Source organism: Nomia melanderi, chromosome 10 (genome assembly GCF_051020985.1).
Source record: "Nomia melanderi isolate GNS246 chromosome 10, iyNomMela1, whole genome shotgun sequence".
Taxonomy (NCBI): Eukaryota; Metazoa; Arthropoda; class Insecta; order Hymenoptera; family Halictidae; genus Nomia; species Nomia melanderi.
The window spans coordinates 5,760,337-5,773,905 of NC_135008.1; the positions used below are offsets into that span (position 1 = coordinate 5,760,337).

General features: G+C 39.2%; 2 protein-coding genes across 5 annotated transcripts; both read right to left on the bottom strand.

Moving 5' to 3' along the window:
* Nucleotides 1-178: 178 nt before the first annotated feature.
* mesh (sushi domain containing 2 mesh) lies at nucleotides 179-8,380 on the bottom strand. 3 transcript variants are annotated; one of them, XM_031982871.2, is made up of 16 exons: nucleotides 7,906-8,380; nucleotides 7,099-7,340; nucleotides 6,833-7,020; nucleotides 6,444-6,759; nucleotides 6,075-6,243; nucleotides 5,733-5,993; nucleotides 5,484-5,674; nucleotides 5,253-5,398; nucleotides 4,893-5,174; nucleotides 4,358-4,827; nucleotides 3,984-4,258; nucleotides 3,582-3,856; nucleotides 3,345-3,499; nucleotides 3,075-3,257; nucleotides 653-803; nucleotides 179-556 (listed from the first exon to the last, which is right to left on the bottom strand). In XM_031982871.2, the coding sequence occupies exons 1-16, from the start codon at nucleotides 8,300-8,302 to the stop codon at nucleotides 466-468; spliced, it is 3,792 nt and encodes a 1,263-aa protein (XP_031838731.1). In that variant the 5' UTR covers nucleotides 8,303-8,380; the 3' UTR covers nucleotides 179-465. The 3 variants fall into 3 exon arrangements, with proteins under 3 accessions (XP_031838731.1, XP_031838730.1, XP_031838729.1); XM_031982870.2 differs by lacking the exons at nucleotides 179-556; nucleotides 653-803 and adding an exon at nucleotides 1,091-2,552 and having other exon boundaries at nucleotides 7,957-8,380; XM_031982869.2 differs by lacking the exons at nucleotides 179-556; nucleotides 653-803 and adding an exon at nucleotides 1,094-2,552.
* A 1,116-nt stretch (nucleotides 8,381-9,496) lies between these two features.
* On the bottom strand, nucleotides 9,497-12,270 carry Pop2 (CCR4-NOT transcription complex subunit Pop2). Of its 2 annotated transcripts, none has more exons than XM_076371362.1 (7): nucleotides 12,072-12,270; nucleotides 11,579-11,673; nucleotides 10,721-10,888; nucleotides 10,476-10,635; nucleotides 10,116-10,392; nucleotides 9,892-10,032; nucleotides 9,497-9,821 (listed from the first exon to the last, which is right to left on the bottom strand). In XM_076371362.1, the coding sequence occupies exons 2-7, from the start codon at nucleotides 11,592-11,594 to the stop codon at nucleotides 9,693-9,695; spliced, it is 891 nt and encodes a 296-aa protein (XP_076227477.1). In that variant the 5' UTR covers nucleotides 11,595-11,673; nucleotides 12,072-12,270; the 3' UTR covers nucleotides 9,497-9,692. The 2 variants fall into 2 exon arrangements, with proteins under 2 accessions (XP_076227477.1, XP_031838901.2); XM_031983041.2 differs by having other exon boundaries at nucleotides 10,721-10,906.
* Nucleotides 12,271-13,569: the final 1,299 nt, after the last annotated feature.

Genomic DNA, 13,569 nt, shown 5'->3' on the forward strand with positions numbered 1-13,569 from the left:
AAGTGGTAAATAATAGTAATATGTAAAGGTTTCGCTTTGACATTTATTCACAATAATCATGTGAATATATGCATTAACTTGTTGCATTAGCCTGGCGTCCATTTTGTTTTCACTGTATGGAATTTTTTATTCGCACGACAGATTTGCTGATTTCTGATTTAAACAACGGTTTCTCTCTGAATTTAACTATATTTTCCAGTCTTTCTTGTTGTGTAACAATATAAAATTACAATAAATTTTAAATGGTATATTTGTATTGGTATATTTCTACCATTAAATAGGTGTTTCATTTTGTAATTGGTTGATTATATAAATTAACTAATTAAGGCTAATTAAGTTTGCTATGAATACTTATTTAAAATGTATATGATAACATATTGGTATGAACAAATGATAAATGTCTGATGTAGGATGACACGAGGAAAGTTGTAAAAAAGATTTTATAAAAAATTCATTAAATACTACTTAGTTAATTTCTGTTGCTTTGATTGTGTAAGGTCCAGGCTCTTCATCTTCTCCGATTTTCTTTAATCTCTGCAGCTCTGCACTTCTTGTTCTGCAAGAATTGTATTTCATTATTCATACTTAATTAAAAACAAAAATTGTGGCTGCATAATTATATTGGTTTGGTAATGGCTTCTTAGTATTATACCTAGCGAGTTTCTCCTCCTCTTCTCGTTCTTTTTTCTGTTTCTTTAACAACCTGATAGCTCCAAACACTATTAGAAGTATAATTGGTACTAGGCAAGCAAGTACTATACCAGTTGCAGTACCAGCCTGTCGTGAACTATATTCCTGTTGACCTGTGATTTTTAATGAAATTGGTGGAATTAATAAACACAAAAAGAATTAGAACAATAGATAAACGTGAATAGCCAAATTAGATTATGATACTAGATTGTTAACCCTTTGCACTCGAGAGGTGACTCTCACTCACCATTCGATTTCATACAGTGAAACTATAAAATTTGATATTTAATATTATACTTCGTATAATGTATCAATTTGAGAAATATTGAAATAAAATAGCTTTGTTCTTCAATATACGTGCGATTTCTCTTCGAGTTAGTTTCACAAAATATCGTGTTTATCTCATCAGAAAATGTTAAAATATTTCCGGTGAAAAACTTCCGAGTGCAAAAGGCTATGGAAAGGATGAAGGTGAAAGGATAAGAGTAACTAAAAGTGATGACAATAACACTGGTGGAAATTTCCATTCCAATAAAATATCTCTAGCGAGTGTATCAAATATTTGCTCGAATATGTTGGCGAATGCATGTGGAATAGAAATTTCCTGAGCATTTAAAGGTGTAAAAAAATATTTATTGAACTGCGTTCTTACAATAATAAGTAAGCATTTTATACAATCATACTATAATGAACTTCGTTTCAGCACCGTTCGAAACATGCTCTTCATTACATTTTTTTTTTCACAAATACAAAACTCGTTTTTGATGCAACAACAATATGTCCAATACATATCGTACAGTGAACCGACACATTTCTATTCCACAGCAAAAACAAAAGCAAATTTCTACTGGCTGAAAAATGACCACCCTGTACAATCGTGTTCTGCGATTATTTCGTTCGTTTCCAGTCGCGCGGACTCGTCTTTTGTGGAAATGATATACAATTATATTCGTCGCGCGCGATTTAACGCTAAATTGCGGCGACAATCCGAACGCGAATAGTTTCGAAAATCGAAGAGGAAAATGCTTATAAATATTTGTCATGGAAGGTAAATGCCTCCAATGATTTGAACGTGCAAATGATAAGTTTCTTAATCGAAGAGTACGTATACACCGTGAGTCATAAAGCGTATCCGTTCAGCCTGATTATTAATTTAATTCGAAACTGATTTTAAAAGACATTTTTCTATTAGCGACCTTTAGTCTAAAACAATAATGCCCTACTAATCAGTTTTCAATAACTAAAACGTACGCTATACTAAACGGAAGTCTACTCGAATCGATTCACGAAACACCATCTCAAAACATTAACCGCACCACAAATCAAAAGTTTAGTCAACGAAGACTTCCAATTCATTGGTTCGTTTCGTTACGAGTTGCCTTTTCCAAACGAACAGCTTTACACGTCGCTCTCTTTGGTAGGGCTTCCAGCTTTCCTAATCGATTCGGTGGTGTTCGTTAAGGTACTTTTTTCGGAGTCTGTCGGGGAATAGGGCTCTTTGAGGTCCCAATCTTTGTCCTCGAAATCGACTTCCGGTCTGTCTGGTAGGGGCTCGTGTGTTCGATAAACTTTGTCATAGCTATGTCGTTTTTTGCTAGTGCTCGTCGTTGTGCTAGTATCGCTAACCGGCGAGATCGCTCTGTCGAACGGTTTCAACGGTGTGCTATGCCTCAACAACGCGGTTTCATTGTCAATAGCAGAGCTACGCTCGGAAAAGCGCCACGATTTGACTGAACTCTCGTTCGAATTACCCCTCCTCACGCAGAAAAAGGCGCCTGCGATACATGCGGTTACGGTAATTACCACGACGCAAACAATACCAATTGTAGTCCACGCCGTACGCTGAGCATACTCGACCTGACCTATATTTATGTAATATCAAACAATTTTTATTCTCCACTCTGTCTTTGGCCCAACCGTAATGATGAGTGTCCGATTGATGATAAGAATTTTTGATAGGTGAGATTACGAGAATCAGAATGATCGCGAAAGGGTACAAAGGGCGATTAAAACAAAAAGCTTAGAGTATGATAGGTATACGAATGTGATGTGTAGACTGCAGATCTTTATGCACTTGTATCAGATATTACTACTTAACGCTATCGTTTATCTGGTCGGCAAGCCTCTTTCTACACTATCGATCAATCTTTCAAGAGATGAATTCGCATTAAGATCCGCAGTGTTGTGGTAACGCACACTGGTCAAGGTAATAACTATTTTTAGCTATGAGTTATGATCTGAGTTTCTGCACGATGAAAATGTGCAGGCGAAGCTTCGATATTCATTTTAGTATCTCGTAACTATCTTGAACAGTGTGTCGTCCCCCCATCGTGAAAGAATGTCGTAAGTCTGCTTGCTGATTGAGTCATTGTATAAATACTTACGCAGACATTCCGTGTATCCATATTCCGGCACGTCCCAGCGTCCGTCAGGCATGCAGACCCTCCGTTGATCTCCCACCAGTATGAAGTCCTGGTTACACTCGAAAGTTACCTTCGTGCCAGGCGTGAAGAAGAAGTTGCTCTTGCGACCGAATCGTGGTGTCTCCAATACACCACACGAAACCACTGTAAACGACCGAACACACGATAGAATGGATCAGTCATTATATTAACGTTACGCAAATGGTATTCGTCGATTTCTGAATCACTCACCTGGTTCATCTTCGTTGATATACCTGATCTGTGTATAAGTATCGTAATAATTTTTCGTGAAATGCGCTAAATCCCTATTCAGCGACATCGCGTAGTCGTATTGACATTGATACGTATCTCCGCACAAATCGTGGGCTCGCTGTAAGTCATACGATCTATAACAAATTGAAAGATAAATTACTTTTTTTTAATGATAATGGATCGGTTAATCTTTCTTCGAAGCGATAAGCTAGTCACCTGTTAGTAGGTATAATATCTTCAGGCATCTTCCGCCATTCAGGCTCGAAAGTTCTATTCGCGAAGTAACTAGCAGTCCTGCCGAATTCTCTGGTAAACAACGTGCCACCCTTTAAATCGTCCTCCTTATCCTCTAGCATCCACTTCAACGCGAAATCTTTGTGCACAGTTTCGAAATGATTCAGATTGGTCCCGCTTATTATTTGACCCTCTGGGGTTATTAGGTCATCCGCCATGTCGTTGTTCCATTTACCGAAAAGCCCTTTGGTTTTGTTCTGAAATGGTTCCAAACGCGTTACCGATCTTCTTTATCTTCCCGAGCAACTACTCGATTAATTGGCTATCCGTATAAGTGAATCAAGTAAGAATTATTCAAAAATTAAGTCAACACTTAAACCGTACCAAATAGGTCCAAGGTAGATAAACTCTAGCCGACATGAATCCTTCGTTTTCAACCACTTCCACTCCTGCGCCAGTGTCGAACATGATAATCACTTCGCTCTGGTTTAGAATGTACGTCGGTGTATAAACGATAACTCCGGGGAAGTGTTGGAATTTCAGGGCTGGTCTGTCAAAGTACACTCGTTTTTTATCCGCGAAAACGTCTAGTCGGTAACGCCACTGAGCGTGTTTAGGTCTCAGCCGAACTTCTATCGGAACCGAGTTGTTGCCCCTTGCTGTGAACGAAATTTGAAGATATTTATTCAATATATTCTCAATTAATTATGAAATAAGTCTTATTTGGACTTCTCGACTTTCAAAGCTTCCTCAATTACCTGCAATGGAGGTCAACTGGGTAGCTTTAACTTCGCCGTGTATGTTGTTCGGCAATTGCTCGAACCTGCCTTGCACATCGAGCTTGTCTTTCGCATGGTTCACTCGCAGCAGAACAAACTCTCCCTTTCCGTTGAAGGTATACTCTAAATTGTCGAACGTTACGATATGGGGATCCCCGAACACCGTTGCTACTCCGGGAGATTGATAAGCCACGCAATCTTGCGTCGGACGTCTCTCGAATCTGAACGTTTCGCAGCCCACTGCGTGTTCTTCTTGCCACATACAGCACAGATAGATTGGAATCACATCGTGGTACCAGTGAGAAAGGGTTGGGACCTTGTTGGCTTCATCCCATGGGTAATATCCCAAATTATGAGACCGATGTGGCCTCGAACCCCATTGCTGATCATAGGTCAACATCAGGAACCCGTATTTGTCGTAGCAACATTGTTGCTCAGAACCGTCCATGCTATTAATATGGAAAAATTGTGTTAAAGAACATGTTCAGGTTACTTGAATCTTACTTTCACTTACTTCGGTGCTCCAGTTCTCACACAGTGATGAGCGTGTTGGTTGTAGAGGCAGTCCAAATTCGAGTCTTTGTCGCAGTCATAATCCGGAAGGAAACGCCCTTTGTCGGTCAACGCGTGCTTCAACGTGCACGGACATATGGATATCTCGGAGGCGAAATTTTTCAAGTATCTGTCGTTCATGATCCACTTGTCGCAAAGTCGCTGCGGCCATTTTGCCCCCATTTCTCGTTCCCAGCTCGGCCCGAAGTACCACGCTAGAGGAATCGGTCTACTCCATAGAGTCCTGTACAACATTGGGAAATAATTAATCACGTGTAAAAAGGGAGAAACGAATAATATTGTTTAAATACGATCTACGCACGGTGTGACGTTTTGATCGGAGTGCTGCTTCGGATTGGTTAAATTCAATTGAATAAATCCGAAGGTCATGTCCTGCTGGTAAGGGTGGTACGCATCACGGTATGTAGCTGGAACGATGTTGTAGAAGCCAGTGTTTTGGTATGCGGCCTAAATTTTGATTAGTAAAGTTTACATTTATAAAATCACATCGCATAATCTCTGAGCATTAGACGTGAACTGTCGGCTCACCAACCTCTAGGAGAGTGATGTATTCAAACTCGGGGGTAGTCTTTGTTTCACGATAACCCCATAGGGCTATTTGTACTCCAGCTTGTGTATTGCTAGTTAAGTTGAACTGGTCCCAAGTGATTTTTATCTCGGCAGGCTGACGTTCGTGAACGGTACTGGCAACAAAGATCTTTTCGGCTGCTGTTGCTGGGGTTTCTGGAAAGTATCGAAGTTATTAACACCAGTATCGAATCAAACTTGAACTTCATCTTACCGATGAAATATTTGCCCTTCCAGTTGTACACTTTACTGTCTCCAATGCTAATCGCGAACCGGATATACCCCTGAGCCTTCACAAACGGCTGAACGCATATGGCTCGATTGCTATCGACCACAGTACCTATTACCATCACAGTCTCGAACATGCATCGAATCTTTTCGTTCCGATTGAAACAAGGGCCAGTGATGTTGACAATGGTCCCGCCCAACATGTTTCCGCTTTCGGGAGCAAATACTAACGGCAAGTTTGCTCCAGCTGTAACACACGAATATTCCCAGTGTCCCTAATCTTTCCTTTCCCCTTTTCATTATTGTTCCTTCGAAGTTCGAACTTTACCGATATCTTTGTTGCATGTCCCAAGCATGATCTTCTCGTCTATCCTGAACATATGGCGCCCTGGGAAACCATTTGCCCAACCTCTGCCCGTTAAGTCGCGTATAGTCGACATTTGGGAGTAGGGCTTGTATTCGTAGCTTTGGGTTCCATTGCCAGCATTGAAGCCGACCTGATACAAAGGAAAATTGTCATCCTCATTACTCGCTCAAGCATCGTCGTTATAAGTTCAGGATTTCCAAGAGTCTTACAAATACTATAAGCTCTTTTAGTAATTTCAATATACAACAAGGGTGCCGTTATTAAATTCAAATCCTTAGTTACAAGCTTAGTCGCGTTTCTAAAAAATAAACGGTAAGATTTGAAACTTACGAAAGCAGGAACGCCACCCTCCCCGCCGGTGGTGTCGCCGCCAGCCTCCGTGTGACTGGTCCACTGAATATTCAGGTAGTTGAAAATTGCGTAAGTGGTCACTTCGTCTGTGGCCAGAACCATCTGGAAAGTGTTCGTCTTGTAAAGGGAATTATCGATGCCACCGGCGAATGACATGTTCTTCCACGTGACTATAACAGCGTGTTTAGGATCGAACGACTCGGAACCGACTATCCCCTGGCGGATGTCCCACTTCAAACGCTCCCGCATTTCGACACCGAACTGGTCCTTCCTCGTTTGTAGATCTCTCTCGAGTCTGAAATATTTCAGCGCACAGTACTGTTCGAATTAATGTTCATTGTCTATCGGCGAAGTGAAGCTTCACGTACCTAAAGTAGACACCCGGTTGTCTTTGGTCTATATCGTCCCGCCTTATTTCACCTATTCGGCATTTGCTGAAGAATATTCCTATGAAACTAGGATCATTCTTCTTCGGCCAATCTTTCACGGGGAATACCAGGGGGTAAGTGTAGTGCACGGGAGGATCGCTGAACTCTAGGAAACCATTCATAGACACCTAGAACGTGAAACAATTCTTTATTGTCTCTTGCCTCTAAGATCGGTATAGACTATAGAAAATTCAGTTTGATCGTACTCTGGTGTAATTGAATCTGAACCCGAAGAAGGGCAGTTGGAAGTTGAAGTTCTTGTGTGTCTGAGGTGTTGACGATTGAATTTCTTTTTGGTAATCGCCCTCATTGTTATCGCCGCCTTTGTCGAAGTACCAGTACATGAACTTCGAACGGATTTGGTTTAGTCGCGCATCAGTTATGTGGTAATCGATAACTGAATCTGACGAGCGGGGCGCGTACCTGTCCGCTTCCGGTGAATCCGAATCTATGGTGATTTGATGCGTTATGTGAATTTAGATTTTCAAGTTAAACATTACGTAAATACACGCGTAGAGAATACATAGGAGAACGTTTATGACTCATCTCAATATGGATATCGACTATCGTATAACATTCCAAGGCAACAATTCAAATATTCATAGAACACGGTAAACATCGAAGATATAAGTATCATGTTTCCCGTAATTTTATAGTCGAGAGCGTATGTTCATAAAAATAAAGCAGTAATGATGAACAGCGTGATTTATCATTAGGAAAGTAGTGACGATGGATATCCAATGATTCATCTGCGATTCACATACGAGTGAGTAACTGATAAAGTTAGATAAGATCGGATTCGTTATTGGAGCAATATAATAAATAACGCTTCTACACGATACACATTCCAAGAATACAGATTCGAAAAAACTACACGCGCGCCTGTTCGAGCGATAAAAAAACGAAACAAAGATCTTGCCGAATCAACCCTGAGACAGCGAACCTCGAAATCTCGACTGATGAAACAAAATGTGGAAAATAGTGGTCACGCCCATCGATATCGAAACACTCACCGTATCTCACATACTTTCCGCTTTTTTCTCCGATCGCTCTACCGGAAATACCTTCAGAATACGTGATTTGTTCCTTTGGTTCCACAACGTCGCCGACATTTGGAGTTTCATCCCCTTTCCCTTCGTCGATCTCCCCGAAAGCGTTCCCATCGTCGGTCAGGTCCTCTAATTCTTCCGGTGTCTTCTTCGCCGATGCATCGCCGACATTCGAATCGATTTCCCCGTGAAGCTGTTCGCTGTTGCCCACGGATTTACCTCCGTCCAATCCGAATACACTTTCGAAAGTTTCCTTTCCGCTCTGAGCGGAAATCCGACTCGCCAACGACAATAAAAGACATCCGAGAAAGATCGATTTTGCGAAACCGGAAACGCGGTCGAGGCGAAGCTCGTTCCGCATTTTTAATAAGCCCCAGAGTAAATGAACCGATTTGTCTAGTACGCCTAAAGACACTGAGCTTCGCTTCAGGTAACGAACCCTGATAACGAGACTGATATCAGTTATATTACGATAACGCGCGTTTATCTTCTTACTACAGGTGGATAAGCTAACGTGGAAACTGAAACCAATGAAATAAACGAAGGGATCCGTGTCCTACATTTTCCAAAGGGCGTGGATCGACGGCCTTTAAAAAGTCGTATCTCTTACAATTAGTATAACATGTCGCACGATCACTGTATATTCGTGGTTTTATTGTAATTAGCATTAATAATTAGAGAAGGAACAGGTGGAGTATTATCTTTTTTTGTAAGGAGCTTCGACGATGATGTTTCGAAAGCAATAAATGTTACGTGTCTCTGTTACAATCGTTATTAATAATTAACAAGGTTTCGGTTTAAGTAAATTGTTTATTGTATTTCTGGAACGTCGTGTTATTTACAAAAGAAATGCATGTTTGCGTCATTACGTTCAGGGCACAGCAGTAGGGTGTTTTGCCGTTAGCCGGATAAATAATGCGTATGACAATAAAATGTACGTAGTATGTATAAGGGGATCATGTCGCGTAAAATAATTTTAGAAAGTAAGTCGACTATTTGTAGTCTTCTATAGAGATAACGAAATCATTCGATAGGAGTATCAATCATAGACGGACAATAGAATGATCTTTTCTGTTATACTACGCGTTTAACGTCTTGTTCGCTCGGTTTAAGGTTTACGAGAAGCATGATTTTAACGGATATTAATGAAAACGCTAATTATAAGAAATTGTCAGGCTTAAAATTTACTGATCTATAAATGCACTGTATGATAAATGTACATATGAACACTGATAGATGCACTCGGACAATGCAACTCTTGCATTCCCTGCACGTCTCTTCTAATGCTTTTCCAATGTTCTATCCCATCATTTAGAGATTTTTTGAAAAATCTTAAAATTAGTATTTGCTTCTTTTATCTCTCTTTTTTTTTGCTTTGTACTGCAATCTTATATCTTTTATACCAATATTGTCATAAAAGTTTGTAAAGAAACTATCTTATATATTTCACGTTGCACGTTATCGTAAATATTTTCGATTAATTAGCACGTATCACAGAAGAAACCTACGAAAGACTTAAAAATTCGAGGATATACAAAAAAAAAGTGCACGAATATGAAAAAATTCTCCTGTTGTTTTCATTGTTTTCTTTCCTTCGATCAGTGATATTCATGATCTACAGCAGTGACTCGTTATATCATGGACATGAACTATACGCTTGATCATTAGGTAAAACATTATTTATAACATTTTATTTGTAATGAAATAATCTGATCCGATTGAAGCGCGATAGTTTTTTTTTTTCGTTAACATTACGAAGACGAAGAATTATCTCCATTACTGTCTAGATATCCTCCTGAACCGTTCACAACAAATGATGTTCCCAATCCGTATAAATGACCACAGTATTTCGCATCGTCAATGTTGTCCTCGAAAAACATCTAGAATAAAACATTTTTGCTTTAATATCGGATGGTATTAATCGCATTATCAGTCGAATATGATTTTTACCTCTCGCATCTTAAAAAAGACCATTCCCGTGAGTAACGAATCAGATCCAGCTTGATGCTGCGGTCCCACTCTTTGTATTTCCAATTGTTCCGCTACTTCCTGAAGACCTCCTTTCAGATTCTTGCAAGATTTCATTAAGTACTGAATACAAAAAGAATTTTTATTAGAATCATAGAAGGGAACAATACATTTATTATAACAAAATAATAAGCGTTCAAGCTTACTTTTACATCATATATCGTCGGAAAATATATCCTAAGGAGTTCAAAGAATTCACTTTCTTCCTGTGGTAAATTTTGGTCTGTAAGAAGCTTCAGTAGATAACCGAAATCATAGCCGGAATGAAACGATAGCCATTTTATATCGTCGACAAGAACAATTCCCGATGTCATTAAAAGTTCAGCGAAATCCAATGGATCTATACCCTCTTCTTCGTGTTTTTTGAATTGAATACCACTGTTCTGTAGCATATCTATACTATCCTGTGCATACATATCCTCCCTAAGATAAGGTATAACATCAATATTTTTTTTATTATTATTCTAATCCACTTATCTTATTATATATTAATTGTCAGAGCTTACTGTAAATTGAATTTGAAATTAAACTGCCACGTCGTGTAACTACCCCCAGGGGTATTCCCCGATTCATCGAGAAACGTAAGACCCAATTGAATTATCCGTAGAAGATCTACATTACATCGTAACAACTGATACTGATAATCGGCACTAGTTCTGAATTCACCTGGAATTCGGAATTATTTTTTAAATCATTATTTTATTCTGCCAAGGAATGCTAGATGATTTGAGCAGTTCGTAATGTACCGTACCAATAGGTCTAGCTACTACTCCGGGAAATTCAGTATCCATAGCGATGTACTGATATTGTTGTACGACTTGCCGTATCGTTCGGAATTCTTCTTCCAGATTGTGGCCCCATACATCTCGGATCCCACATTCTTCATTACTGGGCATAGTCGCCCCACCCTTCTGCTGCCCTATAGGGTTATTACCTCCTGTAAAGTTTATTGCTGATCAACATTATTCTGTACAGAACAACACCTATTGGTTTAACAAAAATCATTGTGGTGCTTGTGTCTCTAGACTTTAATATTCTGTTTCTTTTTGATCTTACTATATGGATTTTATTTCAATAATTATTTAATAATTATATAGAAAATGTATAATAATCTATAGAAAATGGCTCCTACAACAATAACTTCTAATATCAATGCATTCTTTGGGAATTCTTTGAAAGCAGACATTTTATCTTACGGCAAGAGAGACTGTATATTTCTTAACAACTTCATTTCATTTCTTTAATATAATTTTACTACTTTCAGGGAGGGCTTCAATTATCATGTTCTTCTGTACAGATGGTTCATGCAATTTGCTCCACACAATTTTGCCTCAAAGTTCCTGTAATACGTATATGCCATATTTTTGTTGTCGAAAAGGTGTGAATTTGCATTGCACCTTTGGTATTTTTCCTATAATTGAACTGTTCTTTAATTTGAACAGATTAAAATCAAGCGCATTGCTCCTCAAGACACGATCCATTGAAAATTCTTAAGATCTCTATTGACCTAGCTCGTGGGCTACATGTATTACCAAACTTATGAGACAAACAGTACCCAAATTAAAAAAAGGAATCACTTACATGTATTTTTCAGAAACATTATACGTACCGGTAGCTGAGGGCATAAGGTTAGATATTCCTGTCGTCACCAGGTCTATTTTTACGTTTAATTCCCACCGTCACAGCTTTACCTTCTTCATATCACTATAGACATATTCACATGAATATTATCACCAATTAAACATTTCTTATTGCATAATACACATATACAACATTCCTGACATAATTTGAATACAATGCATCCACATTCAACAGCTCAGAAATTTGGCTCCAATTGTTGCCAAATAAACATTATAGTTTGAAGGTTAGAACTCCAAGCAAACAAGTATCACTTGTCATAGCGGATACAGTGTAAATGAAATTCAAAGAACATAATATTAACGTGAAATACAATCGATGCGAGCAATTCAACGACACAGGACTACTCTACGCGGTTTTAAACTCTAAATAAAACCGTTCTTTCCAGAAATAGGTTATGTGCTTCGGATAAACAAAAACGATTTGTTCGTGTGAATATGAAAGAAATGAGTATCATGATGTACCTCTTTGTGCGCCCGTTTTCCCGCACGATGTTTTACGGTATGTTACGTGAAACACTGACTTCTAAAACACTTATCGCGCTTTTAAATCTTCTGTCACTGCACGAACAGGTTAAATGAGTTTCCAAACTCAACGCAGCGATTCCCTCTACATAGCACCTAAAGCACAGACTCGAGTCTGTGCCGAAAGTTGGGGCGCCAAAATCGCTAGAGTGGTTTTCTTTAGTGCCTTGTGGCGTTGCTAAGATGTTCGTTCGTGTATTAACGTTCGGAAAATCGAAGAGGGCGCTGCAGACATAATTCCAATCGTTTACCCTACGAGTCAGACAGCATTCATCGCAAAGAACTTCACAATTTCGTCGATTCCAGACCGTAAAACGTGGCGCGACAGTCGAGTAAGTAGATTATACCGCATGACACAGACGTAAGGGTTTATATGTATACACACACTTGCCATAAATTTAATCAAAATCCTTTAACCAGATGATACGTTTGAATGCACTTAAGTAATTATCGTATGTCTTGCTGTTATATCGTAGTTTTAAAAACATGGCCAATCAGATTATTTAGCATAATTTCTCGTGTACAACCGAGCAGAAATTTATTAGACCGAGTCGGAACTAGTTAACAAAAACATGATGTATTATTCTCCATCACCTTAATGGACTTTTCCGCGCGAAAATACATTTACACAATGCCATTATTTATATCCCGTTCTGCTGAGTGCCACCGGTCAAGTGCTGTTTATCATTAATTATCATTGCAGAACACGATCGTTCAGATGATAAATGAGACAGGCTCGGATCAAACGTTACCAAATTCGTACGCAATTCGAGTAAACGTTTATTTATAAATTTGTTTACCGACATATCGCTGATGCGACTGGAATATTTACATGTTAATAAAAAAGTTCCGGGAAAACTGCACTCGATAAAACCGTGTCGTATGCACGAGTCTGAATGAATGCGTCGTTATGTAGAATCGAATAGGTTATCTCTGTTAATAAAGAGCGAAATAGATAAATAGCTTATCATCGTACGTGAGTCACAATATCAATGCCATTTAAAAGTCGTCACAATGGTCGCGCGACAAACGAGCGGTTACACCAGTCGCTGTAAGGAACCAGAGTGCGATGTTTCGGGTTCAGCATTCGCGGCGATGTACATTGAACCATATTTTCCCCTGATCAAGCACGTTTCAAGGATTTGGTTAAACCAATGAAAGTATAACACCATGTACGTGTGTGTTGAGCAAATATACACGCCGATAATACGATTAAAAGTGCCATATCGTTCGTTCATCCTTATATAGGTTTCGTATCGAGTCTCGCGCGATCTATATAAAGTCCGGTTAATAACGTATAGGAGCATTAGTTGCCGAAGTTGCAATACGAAGTTGAGCTGCGCACTGTTAGCACCAGGAAACCGTAAAATGAACGGGAAAATCTTCGCCTTCTTCTTAATTGCCGTTTTCTGCGTGCTCATCTACGATGTCTCTGCTG

Bases quoted from the DNA above. Each gene is read 5' to 3' on its own strand.
- mesh (XM_031982869.2), bottom strand. From the start codon at position 8,302: ATGCGGAACGAGCTTCGCCTCGACCGCGTTTCCGGTTTCGCAAAATCG. The intron at 5,175-5,252 runs GTGCGTAGATCG...AATGTTGTACAG, and splicing joins TCCGATCAAAACGTCACACC to GACTCTATGGAGTAGACCGA. The intron at 3,500-3,581 runs GTGACTAGCTTA...AATTTGTTATAG, and splicing joins GATATTATACCTACTAACAG to ATCGTATGACTTACAGCGAG.
- Pop2 (XM_031983041.2), bottom strand. The intron at 10,033-10,115 runs GTAAGCTTGAAC...TTTTGTATTCAG, and splicing joins CGACGATATATGATGTAAAA to TACTTAATGAAATCTTGCAA. The intron at 9,822-9,891 runs GTAAAAATCATA...GTTTTATTCTAG, and splicing joins TCTTTTTTAAGATGCGAGAG to ATGTTTTTCGAGGACAACAT.